Below are 20,091 nucleotides of genomic sequence, written 5' to 3' on the forward strand. Positions count from 1 at the left end.
GAGAGAAATATGAAAAGAGAAGAATGAAAGTGAGAACTGGCTAAAGAGAAGTGAACTGTCACGAAAAACAATGAAAATTAAAGGTTAGTAACAATGATCTCTCGACCTTACCTTGGGAATGTGTATGAACTTCTCGGTGTCGCAGATCTCAACTGAATAAAATTAAATTGAAAGCTACCCTGCTCGGTAATGCCATCATGTAGAGTTGTAGTGTGAGCACGGACTTACATTTTTTCCCCACTCAGATTCAACGTCACAACAATTAATCACAACCGATCTTAGGGTATTTTTCCGCCATTGGTACACATCTTACTTAAGTCCAGTCCAGCGCGAGAGAGAAACTGTCAGTGTTGCCAGATGGCTCAATCAGCTTCCCTTCAAGTCTGCCAACAATTGCCCCTAAATCCCCGTTAATTGGAAATAAAAATCTCCTAGATTTTTCCCCGATAAAATGGCGGATACGGATGGCATTATGAATATATTACACATGTTTTGCGCTGAGCGCAGACGGCCGAGACAAGCCCAAACAAATGCGGTCGAGGTATTGCCGCACTCATTGTCGCAGCAAAGATCGAGACGAGCAATCCAAACACGACATTAATTCTGATCGAAAATCCATTTTAACTAATAAGGCAATGCTTGATTTCAAAGCTTATCAGGTCAAAATAAAAACCCCTGAAGGTTCTTTCCCCTAAATTTCCCCCTAGACGCTTCAACACCCCCTAAATCTAGGGGAAAAACCCCTGATCTGGCAACACTAGTCACTCAAACTGTTTTTCGAGAAAGAAACTGCACCCCTAGGCACACCATGTACGCTAACACCACTCTCGAAACCGTCGAAACCCACACCTGGAAGGCCTCCGTGTAAGACCGTGTTTAGGTTAGGTTGCACCGCGTTGGGTTAGGCGGGTTAGGCCAACGGCCACGGCGGCAGCAGCAGCGGCCAGAGCGCCGTTTCTCGCCTCGGAGTTTCCGTGCGGCCTCGATCGTCCTTGCCCCGCGTGGTAGGCAACGGTAGGCCAGATTAGAAAGGCTCGCAAACTCACTGTTACTCACTGCTCCCTCCGACTTCGGCTCCGACTCCGACTCCGAAACGAACGAACGCGGCGTGGGAGGGAAAGTTACAAACGTGATTTCAGCCGCTGCGCTGCGTCGCTAGGCGTTGATCCTACCGTAGCTTATGTTAGTGCGCCTTAAACGCACGGGAGCATGCCCATAATATTATAATACTATACTTGCAGGACGGTGTTGTATGTACAAATAGAATATTGCGATGGATATACGCACACCGAATCGCGCGTGAACGGAGAAATATTATCGTTGCAAATCCGTTCGCGGATTACTTTCATATATCAGTGATGGTGTTTATTTTTATTTTTTAATGGGCTTAAGAATCGAGGATTGTATATCGATTCGCTGATGTTACATCATCTCTCTTGAGAAATTACTTGTATACGATTTTACGGAAAGAAAAATTGTGCCATCTACAACGCTTCTGTACAGCGCGTGCCGTTTATAAATCAATAGATCTATGGAATATTCCCGTTCCACGGGGTTTTGCAATTGTAAACCGCAATTTCACGCGCTGTATTTTGTATGTGTACAATTATTCTAGCACAGGCGGAAGATTGAATTCTTTCGACAAGTTCAGAGACATCTTTTTCTTCTCATTCGAATCTAATCATCGGAATTACAAATTCGATTTGGATCCAGTATAGATAATTGAAATTATTACGTGTTACTGATCGCAGAAATTTATCTGACCGGTTATCTTTTTTGGTGGCAATCCAACATTATTTGATGTCAATCTAATACTACTCATCATCGATCCAATACCATCTGGCATTCAAGTTCTCAATTTATTACAAAAATTCTTCTATAGTAGTTCACACCGTCACTTTTCACAGTGTAGTCGAACACACATGTCAGAATCGACAATTCCATAAATTTATGTAACGGCCTTATATTTACATTGAAGAGTTTGACATCGATTCGATCGGCGCGTCGATGATCTATAAAACTTCAAATATATGCAACAATGACGATTCCGAGATTCGCAATCGGGTTTCAATCTGACTGCAGCATAAAAGACAATTCTGTTTTGCGGTGTGGCTAAGGAGCCAAGTGTTTGGAGAATGGAAAATAAGAACAAAAAAAAAACGATCTATCTCTTTCTCTATCCGTTTTACGTCCGTGCGGAAGGAATGACTGATTTACTCTGGGAGAAGAAGAGAAGAAGAGAAGGAGAGAGCTGGAGAGAGATAAATATCTGGGACCATAAATGTTACAAAACCTATTATATCGCGTGACCAATCGCTATAATCTCTTTGCACTTTAATTCCTGGTAACCACTTACGTATCGTAATGCTAAACAGATGTATAAATTTATCCTCCTTTGTGAGCAGCACCTGTATACAGAGCACATACTCGAGTGTTTTACATTGTCCTTAAAACGAAGAGTGATTCTCGAGCAACCGGTGACAAGCTCAAAACTCCATGTATATACGTATCTATGTATATAGCACATGATGAATGCGCGTATCTATTTTCGACGGAAATCCCAGCAGTAAATTGGCATTGTTTCGTCGGTCTGAATCAGTCCCGTATGAGGAATATGACGTCAATGATCCACACGCCTCATTATTATACTTATATGCACTACACTCTTGCAGCAGATCTACGTGTAACGTGGATCCCGCTACGATCTTGATTGGAACGGAAGCCTCTTCGACCCATCCCAAGGTTCCTCGAAGAGAATCGGTTCTTCGATCTAAATTCTAAGCTGCATGGTAAGCAGATCGTTTGAGGAAGTAAACAATCGGGGCTTGGATCATAACGTGACAGATAGTGTAAGAAATGTTGGAAGCGATTCTGACGGTAGGGCAGGTATACAAAGAATGAAACAAGTCGCATCTTCGTGACAGGAGATTCATCACCCGGTAGTTGGTTGTTGGTAGCCGGGTTATACCCGACCCCTCGATCTCTGTCCCTTTCCCCCTTTGTTTCGCTCGACGATCTTTATCTCGGCGTGTCAAATGAGCACCGCAGCTCTGGGCGGAGAAATTAGTTAAGTGGTTCTCTAGGACCCTCATCGACGATAATAGGCGGCTGCACGGAGAGTATCAGACCTCGTGATAATTCACGCATGCGCAGAGACCCGGAAACCGCCGCGCCGGCCTTAATTCGACGGGAAAAATGCGAACGCTTTACAATCCGAATTACATGCTTCACGTGTCGCCGCTACCGCCGTCCTTTCGACTCTCTGGGACTAATTAGAATTGACAGTGATCGTTGCAGCCGGTGGGATTAGAAGTGGGAAGTTAGCGTGGAATCAGAGGCGCCGCATGCAGCGTGCCTGCATGGATTAGTCGGACGTGAATAAATCGAGTTTACACGTATGAATGCTATCTGTGCATATGGCTGTGTAATAATGCTTACACCTGTGTGAAGTTCGAAAAACAGGGATACTAGACCGGCGTGAAGTTGGCATGGGAATTGGGACTAGAGGATGCGCGTTAGAAATGAGACAAAGTGTGGAAGAAAATTGCACCAAGAAGGATCAGGGGGCAAAGGAGAATCGGAAAGCTCTCGGATCAGTTCGTATAATATAGACGAAATTATACGCGACGCACGTCGACGTTATAATATCGATATTGCACGTTTCATGCATGCGCGTGCAGGTAAGGCATCTACGAGATATTCAAAGATCTCCGTATTAGGAGGTCCGCGTAATATCGCATCGTGCAGCGTCGCCGCAGCGCCGGGTAGGCATATCCTATCTCGCAAAACTGATAAATTATGCATTGCATTATTCATGCTCCATTGCCGCATGGCCATACGCAACCATCTACAAAGCAGCAAAGGCTTGTCATCCCGTTCGGGCGGCAAAGACACTCTCTGCAGGCTGTACATAAATGCACCCAAGATCCCCCAGCGTCACGGCATCGTGTAGTGCACGGTGCACACACGATCGGAAAATGACGATGCTTCACCTCAGCCTCCCTGGTTAACGTAAAACACGTTCCTCACTTCCGGTTCGTTGGAGTAAAACTCAACGCTGGAGTAACGAGCAGTCGGATTCGCCATTCCTTGTTCAATAGTCAGGGACAGTTTCTTCGTAGGAAATGATGGCAAATTCGAGAGATCTCAAATGGCAAAAAAGATCTTTGAAATTATTGGAAATTGCAATTTTTTTTTAGACTATAATTTTTTTCTGATCGTTGGGGGTCATTGGTGGTCTAGATCGAAAATTCGACGAGATTCTACGGTAGCCTCAGCGGCCATCTTGAATTTATGGTGGAATTCGTCCTTGCCGAATAACTCGGCTTTTCAACTGTTTACTAAAAATTATCACAATTAAAGTTGTAGAAAATTTGATGAAAATTTTTTTTTCTGCGATCGATATCTACCGATTTCAATTATAAATTCATGATGACCGCCGAAGCAGGGTGGCAACAATTTTGCTGAATTAAAATTCCCTGACGTTTTACTACGAAACTTATCGCGGCGTTCGGCAGTTTTTATGACTTGTTTTATGACCACAAGCTCCAGAAGTTGCGCACCTTGACTGCATAAATTTGTATCTAAAAAAAAACACACAGTTTCACACCAACAATTAAAAATTGAACAATATCGTATCCAAATGTTGGCTCAACTGAATTTACGAAGCATATCTGAAGTTTGAAAACGGTTCATAAAAGAAATACGTTCTTCCCTATGATCCATCATAATTCCCAGACTTTTCCCGAAGACGAAATTCCCTGATATTCTCGGTTCTGCCTGTCTTCCCAATCTCTCGCCACCTTGCAAAAGCTCTGATCAAAATTCTTTCGACTACCTTTCGACTACCAATGAAAAAAATAAAAACAGTGGTATTAAAAAATTGCAATTTCCGGTATTCTTTTCGTCCATATCGACCGCTGGCGTGAAGAGAATAAGAGACTCCGTCGCAGAGCTCTTCCTCGACCATCCAACCGCGAGCGAGGCGTGCGTCTTTCTGTCCTCCAGTTCGCACGATGCATGTGCGTTAAGCATACGGCGGTGGCGAGGCGGCGAGCTGCATTCGAAATTCGAACGCGCTCAGCGACACGCGACAGGGACACACAAGCGAAGCCAACTTCAGACCGCGGTGCCTTGACGGTTGTGTGAGTGCGGCGACGACGGTTCGTCGGGCGATCTCGTCACCCCTCGGAAGGACTCGTTGGGGGAAGAAGGAAGGAGACGAAGTTTGGAGTGGGGGAGGCTCGCCACTCCAACTCCAGCCTCGATTTCCAGTCGATGGAGGGGACTCGAGCGATCCGCGGCCTGCTCTTCAATTCTGAGTCAACCTTCGTAGCGAGTGCCCGCACGCAGAGAGAGGACACGGCGTTCGCGCACGCGTCAGTTTCAGGGAAAACGTTACTCACTCTTACGGTTGGTTGTTTCAAGTTCGAACCGTCCGCGTTCGAATTCGAAAGTACGTGAAGTCAGAAAGAAGCGAGAGCGGTATTTTGATACTGTAACCGACGTGATATCCAGTCGCGAGTGTGTTTCAACTGTTTCTTTTTTTTTTTCTCTTTCTTTCTTTCTTTCTTTTTTTTTCATTTTGTACTCCGATAATCGACAACAACGAACGGAGTAAAATGCCATCGTTTATCTTTCGGTCGGGCAGTGACGTGGTGCGTTGTTTGTCACATTGAGACAAAAAAAAAATCGAAGATCGTAGAGCGAGTGAGAGAGAAATAATTCTATCAATCGAATTTATTCACAGTCGAACGTTAGTTTGTTCGATGAGACCGTTGACAGGATAGATAATGATAATGATTACGAGGGTGACGGTAGAAGTAACAACAAACGTACCGTATCGTTCTCTCTCGGATGCTCTATAATAACATTAACGAAACTGTCCCGTTGAAATTAATCGAATCAAAATAGTTGTCCGCGTGAATTAACCACATAGTGACGTGCGTTAGCGAAAAGAAATTTTCACCTCCGTCGGTAAGTGAATTGTGCCGATTAAACTGGATAATCGTGGGGAGAAGGAAGTGCGCCGACGATTGTTTGGATAAATTATTAACAAATCGTCGTCATCGTCATCTTCCTCAGCTATGACTGCCGACGGATTGTTCGAGCCCACCAGCACCCCGGGTCATCTAGCCCCGACGCCCCAGAGGCTGGAGAGGCTTCTTTCTAAACAGCCTCTCGAAGAGCTCTACGAAGTCGAGGAGCAGCCCTTCGCACGGTGAGAGATAAGAGATGATACTTATTCAAGTGAATTCACACCACCCACAGCTTACGGTTCGTGTTTACGTCGCGTCGGCTGAGATGATTTCCTACCTTACCTACAGCGTATTTACACTACGCTCGGGAAATATTCGAGGCTTGTGCTTCCCTGTATCTTATGCCTGTGATATTAGGGAAGAAAAAAGAATCGCAGAATGTTTTTGGAGCGTTTCTTTTGTCGGTTTTTAGTTTACGAGATTCGATGACGCGGTTGGTGTTTATTGTAATTCGACATTCCACGTATGTATGGATGTACATACCTACACGACTTGAAGGGAAAACAACGGTTTTGAAGATGAGGAATATTTGTTTTCTCACCGCGTTACACGTTTATCCTAATGATCTTTGAATCGCATCAGTGATTTCTTTCACGTAACATGTTTAACGTAAGCTATAATGTTTCGAACAACTCTTAATAGTCGTTTACGTTTTATTTTTACAAGATACGTAGAAATCATCGCAATAATCGTCGGTGTAGATGGTATAACACACGCATTATATACCCGCACACAACGCTAATTCCTTCGGTAGTCTCGTCGAGAAACATATATACGAGAGAAAGGTGAGCAACTGTAAAACGAACGTTATTACGTATACCTACACGTGTGAGTAATATCTCGCGAAATTTGCGATCGTCGAAGGTGAAATTTTTTTCTTCGTCGCGAGAAGTTGAAAAAAAAGCGAATAAATAAAGAACGAAAAATTAAATATTTACACAAAAAGAAGCTACGAAGGTGCAGCCCAGGAAGTCGAGGAATGCGAAGAGGAGCGCAGCCTGTTGCACCTCGGAACGATTTACTCCGCAGAATTCGGATGATTGAATCACGGTCAGATCGTCACGATCAACCGCATTCATCCTCGATTTGCTCGAGTGCCATTTTCCGACCATTGATTAGAGAGGCTCGATATCGATACGTTTATTCACTTTTCCCTTACTCGATAGCGAAATTACAGGATAATTAATTATCGTATCGAATTAAGTGCTGAGAGGGAAAAGCTCTACTTCGCGATTTTGGAATTATCTGAATTTCAATGTAACGCAAAACACATTCGAATATTTCTAAATCTTAGTCCCTTAAAAATGATTTGAAAAAAAATCAGACAATGGGCAGCTTTTTCCCGATCTTTCGTTGCCAATTTCAACCTCGTAGATAATCGATACCCGAATCGTGCTTCGCCTCGCCAAGTCGAAAGCCTCTTTCATGCTGCTGCTGCTGCTGTTTGCTGCTGTTTGCTCCTCGACACCCGGAGGCCCAAAAGATGTGCTACATTCGGCCTCTCCTCTCGACGAGAGCAACGCGCGATCGATGGATGGATCGATCGACTCATTCTGGTAGCGCTGTGTGTCCGCCCGACGGATTATCATCGGCGGTAGATCGGCGCGTTCGTTCGTTCGTTGCGTAACAGTACTTCTCCGAATCGAGTTCGAGAGTTTGTGGTGTCTCTCGGCATTGTTAAAATCGTAAGGCAAGCGGAAGATTTATCTTCGAGATTCGCCTCCGTATGATATACCGGCGATGATAAACCGCCGTCGCGTTACGTAAACCGAGTTTTGGTTTCACCAACCAATTTTAATTATGCTTCTTACATTTTTATTCCTCCTTTTATCAATCTATAACTCGACCAGTCACTTGTGAAATGAGACGGGATTTAAAGTTATTGAATTTCTTGCTAAATGTTAGATTAATACTAAACTTGTGTGTAATAACTAGTCTTTCGAATATGCATCGTTGCAATAACGTTGCAAACTTCACAGCCTGATTGCAAATCCGTATGATACGAGTCGCGAAACGCGTGGGAAGCGAAATGCACGTCGGTGTGATGGTGTTTGTGCAGTCCACGATGCATGCATGGCGCCGTCGCGCGTCGTCGTCGTCGTCGTCGTTACAAGTCTAGGAAGACGGCGAACCGCCGCAGTCCGTCCGTCCGAAGAGAGGAGGTGGTGGTGGTGTTTTGCGGCATTCCGATACACGCGTGTGTATATGACTTATTCATTAACACCTGGATCTCCGGTGCTCTCTCAGCAACGGCGCCAGCTAATCATTTCTCACTGCAAGCTGCTGCCGTTGCTGCAGCTGCAATCATATTCCTCGGCACGCGTCGTCTCGTTAAGAAAGTGAAGAGACGCGTCCCTTCTTCTTCTCGTTCTTCCATTTCTTCATCGTCATCATCCTTTCAAAATGTATTTCCCTTCGTTATTTCGCGTTTTAACGTAAGTAATAAGTCGCTTTTTCGTCTTGCGATACGACCGAATATGTGTACGACGATTGCATACGTTGCTGAAGCTAGCACAGCCAGAATTAGCAGCCAAACATTGTAATATATTCATTCGAATTAGGTCAAAAAGTCCGAAAATCAAATACCTAAAAGTCACGATACTTTTTATAGAATTATCAGGATAAAACCGAACTGCATTTTTCTATTTTCAAAAAGCTTAACACGTTTGGATGCGCTAGCTTCAAGCTCTTCACGACGATTATCCATGTCTTATTGGCAAAAAAGGACTCGTGCGAATGTCCGCACCGATAAGAGGGTATAAATATCAGGTCGTCGTTGCATACCAGACGGTCTCCGAATGCTGCCCCTTTGCTTATGCAGACACAGGGGGCTATTTTAGAACTGCACCACCACCACCACCACCACAGCGGCAAAGGCAAAGACGTCGAGTGTAATTCCTTATAGATAGCGATTTCGACAATCTCTTTATGTCGTTGGAATATAACGATATATTAAATTTGTGTAGTTTTAGTATTTGGGAAAAGATTTTGACGTGCGTGTAGCTGCTTCGGTGATCTTTGTATTTTATAGGGAAATAAGCTCTAACGCCCAACGTTTGATATCACCGCTACAATTTCTTGTTAATTCAATGTACATGATAATGACTATGATGATTATTTGGAATGGAATTTAGAGGTTCTTATTTCTCGAAAAAGTTGTACAGACCGGATTTCAAGGTTAATGAATTACAATAATCATATTCGTGTGTATGTATAATGTAATAATATAGGCGCTTCTTCGGAATTCTTAGCGAGTTGGTGATAAAATAATAACAATAATAATAAACTATGCTCAATAAATATTTCTCGCTTGATACACTTTTAGCTTTCTCTCTGTACATCGAATATTCCTGCTTGTGCGGGTATACTATGAATAAGGCAGGGGAGGGGGGGGGGCTGCTTTTTATTTCTTTCCTTTTTTTCTCCCTGAACACGGCTACGGAAGATCCTGTATCAAACATCCTGCGAGATGCAGCTGCTGCCGCGTCGTTTTGAGCCTGACAGCTGTTCGTCCTTTCGTTGTGTGCGTCATGGGCGCACCTATAATAAATATGCATCATATATTCAGAGCAGCTCGGTCAGGTTTCGAAGGCTCGTGCCTCCAGTCAGCTGGCAACAACTACAAGATTAACGCGTGTAATAATGGAGCCGAGATGTAGGTGATGATAAAAATCTTATGAATATGTCGAACAAATTTCGTAGGGAGAGGAAAAAACTGTTTCAAATCACAATAACAGGATATACTTGCGTGTATTATACGTGAAAATGAGAAACGAATGACGTATTATGATGTTTGTAGAAAAGTATACAAATAAAAAAAGAGACGGCAACTGTTTAGTTGTTTAAAAAAAATTGCTTTCGGTATTTGTTGCGTGTATAAAATGACGTTGAAGAAACGATAAGAAAAAACTGTATAAAGTCTCGCAAGTCGCAACAACAGCGGCAGCAGCATGGCTCGTGAATTATGTTTCTTATTCCTAACCTAACCCAACAGCAGAGCCACCTATAAACCTTTAATGTATATATATTATGTATATACCGAACGAACGAATTTCGAAATCGTGAGGGTACACAAAGGAAAGGCGAGCTTTGTGATCTAGGGTAAAGGTGGGCCACAGGAGGATCGTGACCCATAGATCATAGCGAGATCGCGAATGATCCAGATGACCTCCTATCTTCTATCTTATTGGTATACTACATACAATATCGAAGAGAGAAAAAGCATCTTCTGGTGATTTTACGATATGGTATAGATCGTGCGTAGATAATATTGTATATATATGTATAGATATTATAGATCTTTGTAAACGCGGCGGGAAGAAGATCATCACCGTATATTATTGAATTTCGCAATTTTTTTTACCTTAGCTATTGCTAATATAAAATATAATATATATAATATAATATAATATAAAATTAGTTTTAACCTATTGCCAAATATCATCTCCATCTTCGACGACGAACATCATCACCAAGAACGTTTCTTTTTTAAGTAATTATTTTTCTGCCAAGCGATAACCGCGGCTGGTTGACAATCTTCTTGTGTCTCTGTTCTTAGGTATATATATATATATATATATATACTATATGCGGGCAGAATACGCAATAAACACGCGATTATGCAAACTAATCACGTATACCGCTAACGAGTCGCTACCATCCCGGTATAAGTAGGTAAATGTTGAAAAATAAAAAGTTTGCGTATAGATTAAATTCCGTTTTTCTCATATTATATATAGTAATATATACCTATATTCTTGATCGAAGCGAAACGGTGAAACCAGTTTCTAAATTGATTATAGTTTCGTCTTTTTTCATTTACTAATATAGACTGTAGAGTATATATATATATACTATGTACATATTTCAACGAGAATAAAATTTGAATCATAAAAATTAGCAGGAAAGCAAGAAAAAATAATATCTTTTCATATAATTTACGTTACATCCTGCAATTCGATCTACAACATTTGGTTTATTTATAATCTATTCCTGGTTTATCGTATTAATATATTCTATATAAACCGATACGAGAATACGAATGGAATAGCGTATAGGACGCACGTTGCAGCTTCTGGATCATTCTCTGCCTCTGGTGAGAAGAAAATAAAATAATAGACGGCTTACGGTGTTACGTCCGAGAGGAATGCAGTTACGTGACTTAACACGTCCATTACAAGCTTAGCTCTCCTTGGCTCTGAACTGATGCAGCAGCAGCAGCAGCAGCAGCAGCAACTCCAATGCAGTTCAGCCTCTGCATCGGCCGGAAGAACAACAAGTGACACGCATAGAGTTTACGCATATAAACACACACACACGAACACAAATACGCTACTGTACTGAAGCGTACGATAATTTATTATATTTTCAATAGCTAAGAGAAATCGTGCAATATATGAAAGAGAATGAAAATTATGGTTCAATTCTTTCACTCAATCTCCCATCGATCGATGAATAATATCAATTATTGTTTTTCCGATCTCTCATTATTTTTTATTTGTAATTATTGACGTGACGACAATTTTTTTAATGAAATACCCACGCATGTTACAGCTATTTATATAGTATATATATCATTATTTATATATATTGTCGATATGCTGCAATGGTTGAATTTTTTGTATTTTTTGTTTTTGTTAAAGTCCAAAGTGAAGTACTCACGTAAATTATACACTTTATATATATATACTTATAGTAGGAGAAAAGAAAATATATTCAAGAGAAGGAGATGGAGGGGATGGAGAAAAAAGAGGGAAAGAAAATGCGTTTGGGAAGTCGAATCCACGCCGTTCGTTCGCTTGTTACGTCCACTCAACTCTACGACTCCGCTCGATCTTTTCTCGCGCGGTTATGAATGGGACCTCTCTTGAAAGCTAGCCTGCGGGATCGAGCGGATGCGCCAGAGACATAAAGAGGAGATTGAAAAAAAAGCAGAAAGAGAGAAGAAAGAGAGAGAAATGAAATAAAAATGACGCATGTGCCGACCGGCGGCCACTTGTCAGTTGCGTGTAATAAACGGCGAGGAGAGCGAGGTTTTAGTAAACGCCATTTTTTTTTTTTTTTTTTTTTGGACAATAATGACGGTAGAGACGAAAATAAAACTTTAACAAGTTTTGTCATTCACACGTCACGACGGGTGCAATATCTGATGATTTCTTTTCTTTGATTCAAATTGTTCATGAATTAAACTAATCGTTGATGTGCGTCAAATAAGTTGAGAGAAGAGAAGAGAAAAGAAAAGAAGAAAAGAAAAGTAAAAATAATTATCTAAAAATTAAATTCGAAAGAGGCAATATACATATATATACATATATATATTATATGTACTATAGAAAAAACATCGCAGTCTGTGCAGAGATAAGGTAGCAACTATAGACGTGTTAGATAATCCATAATATCATACAGTATGTACGAATTGAATCGATATTAATCAGCGTTCGAATGAAATTTTTTTCTTAACGACTGGTCAGCGTGACTCGGTATAAATAACGACAGAACGAAGTAGTTCGAACATCTGTATTGAATAATACAAATTTTACATCAATGCATCAAATGTGTACAACGTGACAAAATTATGATGGATAAAATAACGATTGTGCGTATCAAATTCTTTCGCCAACTGATAAGCTAAATTTATAGAGAAAAAAAAAAAGAAAAATGAAAATAGAAATTGTCGAGAATAATTTTTAGGAAATTTTTTGTACATTATTTATATATATCTGTAAATGCAACGAGTTGTTTTTCAATAAAATTTACCTTCGACTTTATCAGTTTCATCTTTTCATTATTTGCGAACTTCCGTCTTACAGTCATGTTTTTTTTTTTTTTTTTTTGTTCTGCTCTCTCGACACGGATTTTCGACTCTAGTGTACGGACCACACATCCTTAAAAGTTTGAGATCATGGCGCAGCGCTGCTGCCACTCCGGGTTCAATTCGACTCGGTCTAGTTTCAAGGCCCGAACGAGCGCGTGCTTTTGTAAACGCTGTAACACTTACAGACTGTAAGTATAAAACGTATTTAAGTGAGAGAGAGAGAGAGAGAGAGTTATTTGGAATTACGAAACGAACGAATCACGGGACGCGATCGTCCTCAATCGAGTGATCGATTGATCGATATTTCGTTCGTCCACGCACATCTCGATCAATGATGGATCGATCAATCACTCCTTTTCGTCATACCATTAGCTGATCGTGATCGTCGTGTTTCCTCCCGTTGCAAGCCGACCTTCACCTTCATACCTTCTTACGGCCGCTATTAATACCTACTCCGGTTCGCTGGTTGCAGTTACAAGTTGTAATTTACGGTCAACAGACCAACGCGGGTCGAAACTGAGGTTTGGATATCTCTCGAAGATCTCGTCGTTCTCTCAGGCCTCACTTCTATCCTTCTTCTTCTTCTTCTTCTTCTTCTTCTTCTTCTTCTTCGCAGCCTTTTACTCATCTTCTCGTTTCCTTTTCTTTCACGAATTCAATTCATTCCCTTAATTTTTGAGACTTTTGCCTTCTCATTTCCAGCATCCGTGCATGAGATACCAACACACACACACACGTGAACCGATTAACTGTGCTGAAATATTTCCGCTCGACAGATGCCCTTGAGATTCCAATGCTCAAGAGACGTGGGTGTGTCTCGAGATCTCGACGACTGGCGAAAGCAAAATCTATTTTTTTTTTTCTCTTCTGTTTTTTTTTTTTATCATTTCATATATATAATTATCTCTTTACTTTTCCTTTTTTTTTTTTCAAACCTCATTTCTCTCCCTTTTACCACAGAATTTTTTTCACACAATCATTTTCACAAATTCACTTTCAATAACGCAGCAATTTACATTGGACCTGATGAAATGCGTTTTGGAAATATATATAAGGAATGAAAAATGTCGATGAATTTTTACTCAACCGCAGTTGAAAATAAAATTCCATTCGAGTATCGCCTCCATCTCGACACCGGATGTCGCGCCGCGGCTTATTCAACGTTCATAATTTTGTTTATTATTATTATTACTACCACTTTATTATTATTATTGTTGTTGTTGTTGTTGTTGTTAATATTGTTATACTCGTGACGGTTAAATATATTCTGCTTATATTAGAGTTTCGGGCTTCGCATGGCTGCACTCTTGTCGTTGGGGGGAACTTTTGTTTTCCTTCGTACGCACATTCCTCTCCTCCTCTTTCCTTCTTCGCTTCTTGGTTACCTGCTGCAGGAGAACTTTGTGTTATATATATATATATATATATGCTTGCACGTGCGAAAATGCTACGAATTTATATATTCGTTCATCGTTTCACTGACTGACTGACTGACTGAATGACTGAGACCCGATTCCTCGTAATCACTTTTTGAAAATGTTTCACTTTTGCAGTGTTCAGAAAAGAAAAAGAAAAAATATGACAAAATAACCGATTTGCAAATTCCTGTGCACATCTGTATGGTATAAATTTTAGTCATCAAGTCCAATATATATATCGCAATAATTTTTTACATCAATGTTTATCGCACACTACCTAACGCTTAAGCTTGTTTATAATTTTCTTCAAGGCTCGATGAGACTACCGAATAACCTGCAAATAAATTTTACATAATATTTATCCTATACGAGTTATATATAATTCTAGCGATTGGAATCGGAATTCGCGGCCATCGAGAATCGGCTGATTATTATTTATTATACATACATAGCAGGCGTGCAGCAGCAACAGCAACAGCAACAGCAACACAGGGACACCCACTCCAAAGTTCCTTTCTAATGTAAACCAGGATCTCCTCTCGCTGTCGACTCTCATTCTTGCCGCGTTGTTATAATTATAGACAAGACTTTATTGGCCGGTCATTCCTGCAGGGAATGCCGCCGATCCCGTCAATCCCGCCGGTATTACAGGCAGCAAACGAACCTGCATGCAACAGGCAGTTTTGTCCTACCCACGAGCTCCTCAATGGCGCCTCATAAAAGCACAATTTACGACCCCCGTTATCCCATATATTATTACGATTTTCCTTTTATTTCCACGGAGATATTGTTATACTACCATTTAATTTGACAATTATCATTTGTCTTTTTCTCTTCTTTCCAACCTATATAGTTTTTGACCAAAATATAATAAATTAACCCGCGCCCATTATTATTATTATTATTATTATTATTATTATTATTATTATTATTATACCTCTCAAATAAATTACTCTAAATTTATTAAAACAACCATGGGTAACTATTTATTTATTTATTTATTTTACTTTGTTGCGCCAAATTTTTCACGTTCATAAAATCGATACGTTGTTGAAGTTGTATTTATACTACGGACGGAACGGCCTACGGAATTATCTCTTCAAAGACCGATATATACATATACATACTCACATATATAATATATACACACACAAACTAAACGAGGAACGAAGAAAGCCCTCCGGGCTATGCGAGGTGAAACCGTGACGGCCAAGGTTGCACGATCACTAGCAATTTTTTTGAATTGAACAATCGAACAAGTGACGTGGTGGTTTTTTTTTTTTCTTTTTTCTTAATTTTTCGTCGCGGAATTTATTTGGAAAAAGTTTGCAGTTAAGGAAATTTGAATTTGCAATGAAATTATAATGTATTGCGGTAAATTTGAATTTAATTTGTTTAAAACAATTCCACAGCGATAAATGAATGTGTATATAATAATGTAGAGATTTTTGTGAAATTTAAGGGTGTTGATGATGAAAAAAAAAAAAAAAAAAAAAAAAAAAGTTGAGTCACTTTTATAAGAGGAAATATTCTCTTTAATAATAATATAGTAACGGAAATTTTACGGAAGATTTGATACAAATCGTTGTGATTTTTTCTCTTCTCTTCTTTTCTTTTCTTTTCTATGCAATAAGCCGCGCTGCATTTTCAGCCAACATCCGTGACGAAGGAGAAAATCTCCTTTATTTCTTTCTTTCTCTCGCGGCGTTTATTATCCGGTTCGTTAAACATCGGCAAAACGGAAATATTTATTATATATCCATTACAGATCTGCGAATCGATTTGTTCGCACAAATTAGATCGCTATATATATATATATATATATATATATACTCCTTGTTATTTGTTTTCCTACGATCGTGAAGACAGTCTCCTCCCGTGATATGAGAAGCATAGGCATTGCAGCAGCAAACAGGTGCGGCACATTGCTTCATGCTTGCTTGCTTATTCTTAGTCTTCTTGTCGGTCTGATGATACAAAGTCCTAGTAAGAATCCTTTCTCTTTGGGTGGCGTCGCGTCGTTTTGCGGCCATCATTACTGCCGTCGTATCTCGATTCTCTCTTTTTGTTATTTCTTATCGTTTTTAATACTACATCAAAGTGTACATACATATATACGTATACAGTATATATAATATAATAAGAAAAAAATCGTGCCACGTTGATTGATGCGAAATTGTTTGAAATTATTATTACTATTATTAATAATTTTTATTTCTTTTTTCTCATCATTACTCGAAACTGATCAATTATTTCTTCACATCATCAATAAATATCATCCCCAGATCATATATATATATATAATTTTTTGTTATAAATAACTAGACTTGTGATGATTAGATAAATAATCGATTGATTATCGAGGTCGTTATCTATACGCGGAAGAAAGCTGCTTCTCCGTCTTTATAACCCGGCTTTCGTGCACCTGTCACACGTGTGTATATATATATATATATTATACACACACACACACACATACACGTATATAATCCTTTATTGTTATCAGAGATTATTATACCTTGATGAATGTCCGCAGTAAACAATATAATAAAAATAGTACATCGATAGTTATTGCTGACGAAGACCGTCCACGTATATTTCACAGACATAACAATTCAGCTGTATTATACACGTATTGTGTCATACCTGCAAAAAAAAAAAAAAAAATGGCAGCTGAATAATAAAACACAAGAAAGTTGGTTTGACATTTAATTAATCGATTTTCACCGTTTTATCTTCTTCTTTTCGATACGGCGCGGCGTGATAAACGTCAATTACGATACATTACGACGCTGTGAAAAATTTTCTAAAATTAAGAAAAAAAAAAAATATGGAGAAAATCAACGGAAAGATAATTTCTATTTGGAATTTCTTCATCTCGCGCAGTTGATACAATAATATTATAAACTATCATCCGGTAAAAATTTTCGAATGGCGATCACCGAGTGAAATGATTTTCACGTGGGTTGGTCAGCAGCAGCAGCAGCAGCAGAAGCAGCAACGATGACGATGACCTGAATGCAGTGAAACGTCGTCGTGTTTTCTGTGGGACGGGATTTTTGCCCCGAGGCTTGACGTCGAGACGACGCCTAATATATACATGTATATATGTATTGGGTATTTATTTGGCGTGGAATGCCCCATATGTACCTACATACAAAGATTATTACTACATTATCAATACATGAGCGTTGTTATTAATAAATAACCATCATAACTTTTGGTATATATTATCATAAAATCGTGTACGGACGGACGAAAATGTGCGGAATTTCATTTTCAAACGTATTTTAAACGGAAATTTATATACACGTGGCTAATATTTTCGAACTTTCTTTCCTCTTTTGACGGTGCAGACTCGCGTCAGTTATTATAGCCTGCAGCAACAGCAACTCACAATCAATTCAATTCGCCTTCTTCCGCCTTTGGCGATTATAATTCTCGACGACTGATGAACTCTCGCGTTTCGTCGTTTTAAAGTTCGTGTGTATAATTTATTTACTTAACGTACAGATTAAAGTGTTCGTAAAGAATTCAAACTTATTTGTATTTTTAATTTTACAGATATTTTTATCTGGATATTATAATATAAGCAACGATCGAATCAGGCTGGGTTTTATACAGATTTTTTAAAATCTGTCGCAACTGTAAGAGTAAATGCCATTGTTGTAATCGGCAGTTATTATTATAACAATGGAAAAAAAAAAAAAAAAACTAACGATTGCAACAATTCCAATTATTCTTTTCTTTTATTATAATGTGACAATAATTATTGCTCGTTAAATGAAAATAACAACAATAATAATGATAGAAAGAGATCTCGATTATCACGCCGATAATTTCTTACCTCTGAATACTAATTTTCTTCAAATTGTGCAGTGAAATTCACAATTTTTGAATCCCGAGATTCAATTTCTAAATCTAATATATAATATATACACATACATACACACGTATAAATACATATATATATATATATATATATATATATATATATATATATATATGCTCTCGAATTTCGTTAAGACACAGAATCTGGCGCCTGCAGAGCAGCTGGATGATTAACGCGGCTCAGACGAACGGAGGAAATCGCGTTATAAGCACAGGATTTCTCTTCTATCCATCCAGCAGCTCTTCTCCTCCTCATCCTCCTCCTCCTCCTCCTCCTCGAGTATAGTAGCGAGTGAGTGCATTTTACGCATGCACATAACGCGCTGCTCCATACATTGCTTTAGTAAATAACGTACGCATTGCATGTGTATTAATATATATATATATATATATATATATATGTTTGTATATATGTATTTATGTGTAACTTATATACGTATATTCGCGCGTTAAACGGGCACGATTATCGAAGGAACGAACGCAGACGTGGCGCCGCTCGACGTTTCTTCCGTTACCCTCGCTCGCATTCTCTTTATTGCACATCATATGCACACTGAACTTTTCTTACACGTAACATCACCACATCTGTGTATATATATATATACAGTCAAACATCAACAAAGGACCTCAAATAACTTTTGAAGGAGTAGATTTATCGTAAAATGACAGGAGACCTTTTTTGTGGAACGTTCAATTTCATACAAAAACATGTTCATGAATTTTCTGTACGACGCGTCGTTATCTAGTTATAAAAATCGCAAGGAGCAAAAACCATTTTTGCCATGTTATTCTTATGGAAAGTAGAAAATCGCGATGAGGCACATCTAAATATCAATATTAAAATCTGAAATTTTTATGGTATTTCTTTTTCGTCATCTTGAACAATATTTTCAGTATAGCATTAAAAAAAAAAAATAGTCAATTTTTTTGATACAGTCTAATATGTATATATATATATATATATATATATATACTACGTATACCATATATACTTTTACACGAACGTTCGGAAACTTTGTGGGATAGTTTATTAAACCCATTCTGCATGACGTGAAATAGAAAATCTTTTCGATACGATTCTAGAACGCGTTTGTAATCAATCAATTAATTAATTAATTAATTAACACTTTGCGTCGAAAATAGTAGTCTATATTATTTTTTTTCTCTCGAGTAATTAAATTGCGAAACGTAGCGGAATTGAATGTTGCTTTTTTTATGGAAGTACGCTATATAAGTAGGTAGGTAGGTAGGTACCTTCTTGCATACCTTGTTTTCATATAGAAACGGTGGTGAGATTCACCTAGAAAATAAAACTCGATTGAAAGGGGAAGCTTTTCAAACTGGCATCAGGTCAACTTGGATATATCCAAGCAGTTCGATGCAAGCGTTTATGTAGGTAGTAGGCAAGTAAGTCTGCAAGTTACTTCTGCATCGATCCTAGTTAGTCGATGGCCCTGATTAATGTGAAACCGAGCGAACAGCATCGGCTGATTTCGTTTATAAATATCTACTCGAGAGAGTTGACTACTAACGCGATGTTTATACATACATACATACATACATACATACATACATACATATAGTTTAACAGCTGACTTTCGTCTATCGTAAAAGTAAAATCTCTATTCAAAACTAAGCTATGTGAATTTTTCCTCCCTCATAATACGATATATATATCATATATAGATTAATATCGATCCTTCAGATTGATGTACATATACAATTATTTATTCTCGAAATTCATTTGGAAACTTTTGTTTTTTTATAATCTTTCTTTCTCTTCTCTTCTTTCGGCAAAGATTTTCATTCGTCTTAATTCGCGGGAATTTCTTATTTTTACATTTTTTTTTTTTTTTAACTCGGCTCGCTTTTATGAATCCTCACGCGCGTCGCAGCTGCGGAGGGGTCATAGATCGCAACGTTCTTCGTT

The 20,091-nt window shown here is 39.1% G+C and overlaps 1 protein-coding gene across 1 annotated transcript in view; it reads left to right on the forward strand.

Moving 5' to 3' along the window:
- The first annotated feature begins 5,733 nt into the window (after nucleotides 1-5,733).
- Nucleotides 5,734-20,091, forward strand: part of LOC124405858 (serine/threonine-protein kinase 17B-like) — a 62,150-nt gene continuing 47,792 nt past the window's right edge. The window contains exon 1 of the mRNA XM_046881114.1: nucleotides 5,734-6,220. Coding sequence (XP_046737070.1) covers nucleotides 6,087-6,220 — 134 coding nt within the window. The 5' untranslated portion in view covers nucleotides 5,734-6,086. The remainder of the gene's footprint in view (nucleotides 6,221-20,091) is intronic.

Source organism: Diprion similis, chromosome 4 (genome assembly GCF_021155765.1).
Source record: "Diprion similis isolate iyDipSimi1 chromosome 4, iyDipSimi1.1, whole genome shotgun sequence".
Taxonomy (NCBI): Eukaryota; Metazoa; Arthropoda; class Insecta; order Hymenoptera; family Diprionidae; genus Diprion; species Diprion similis.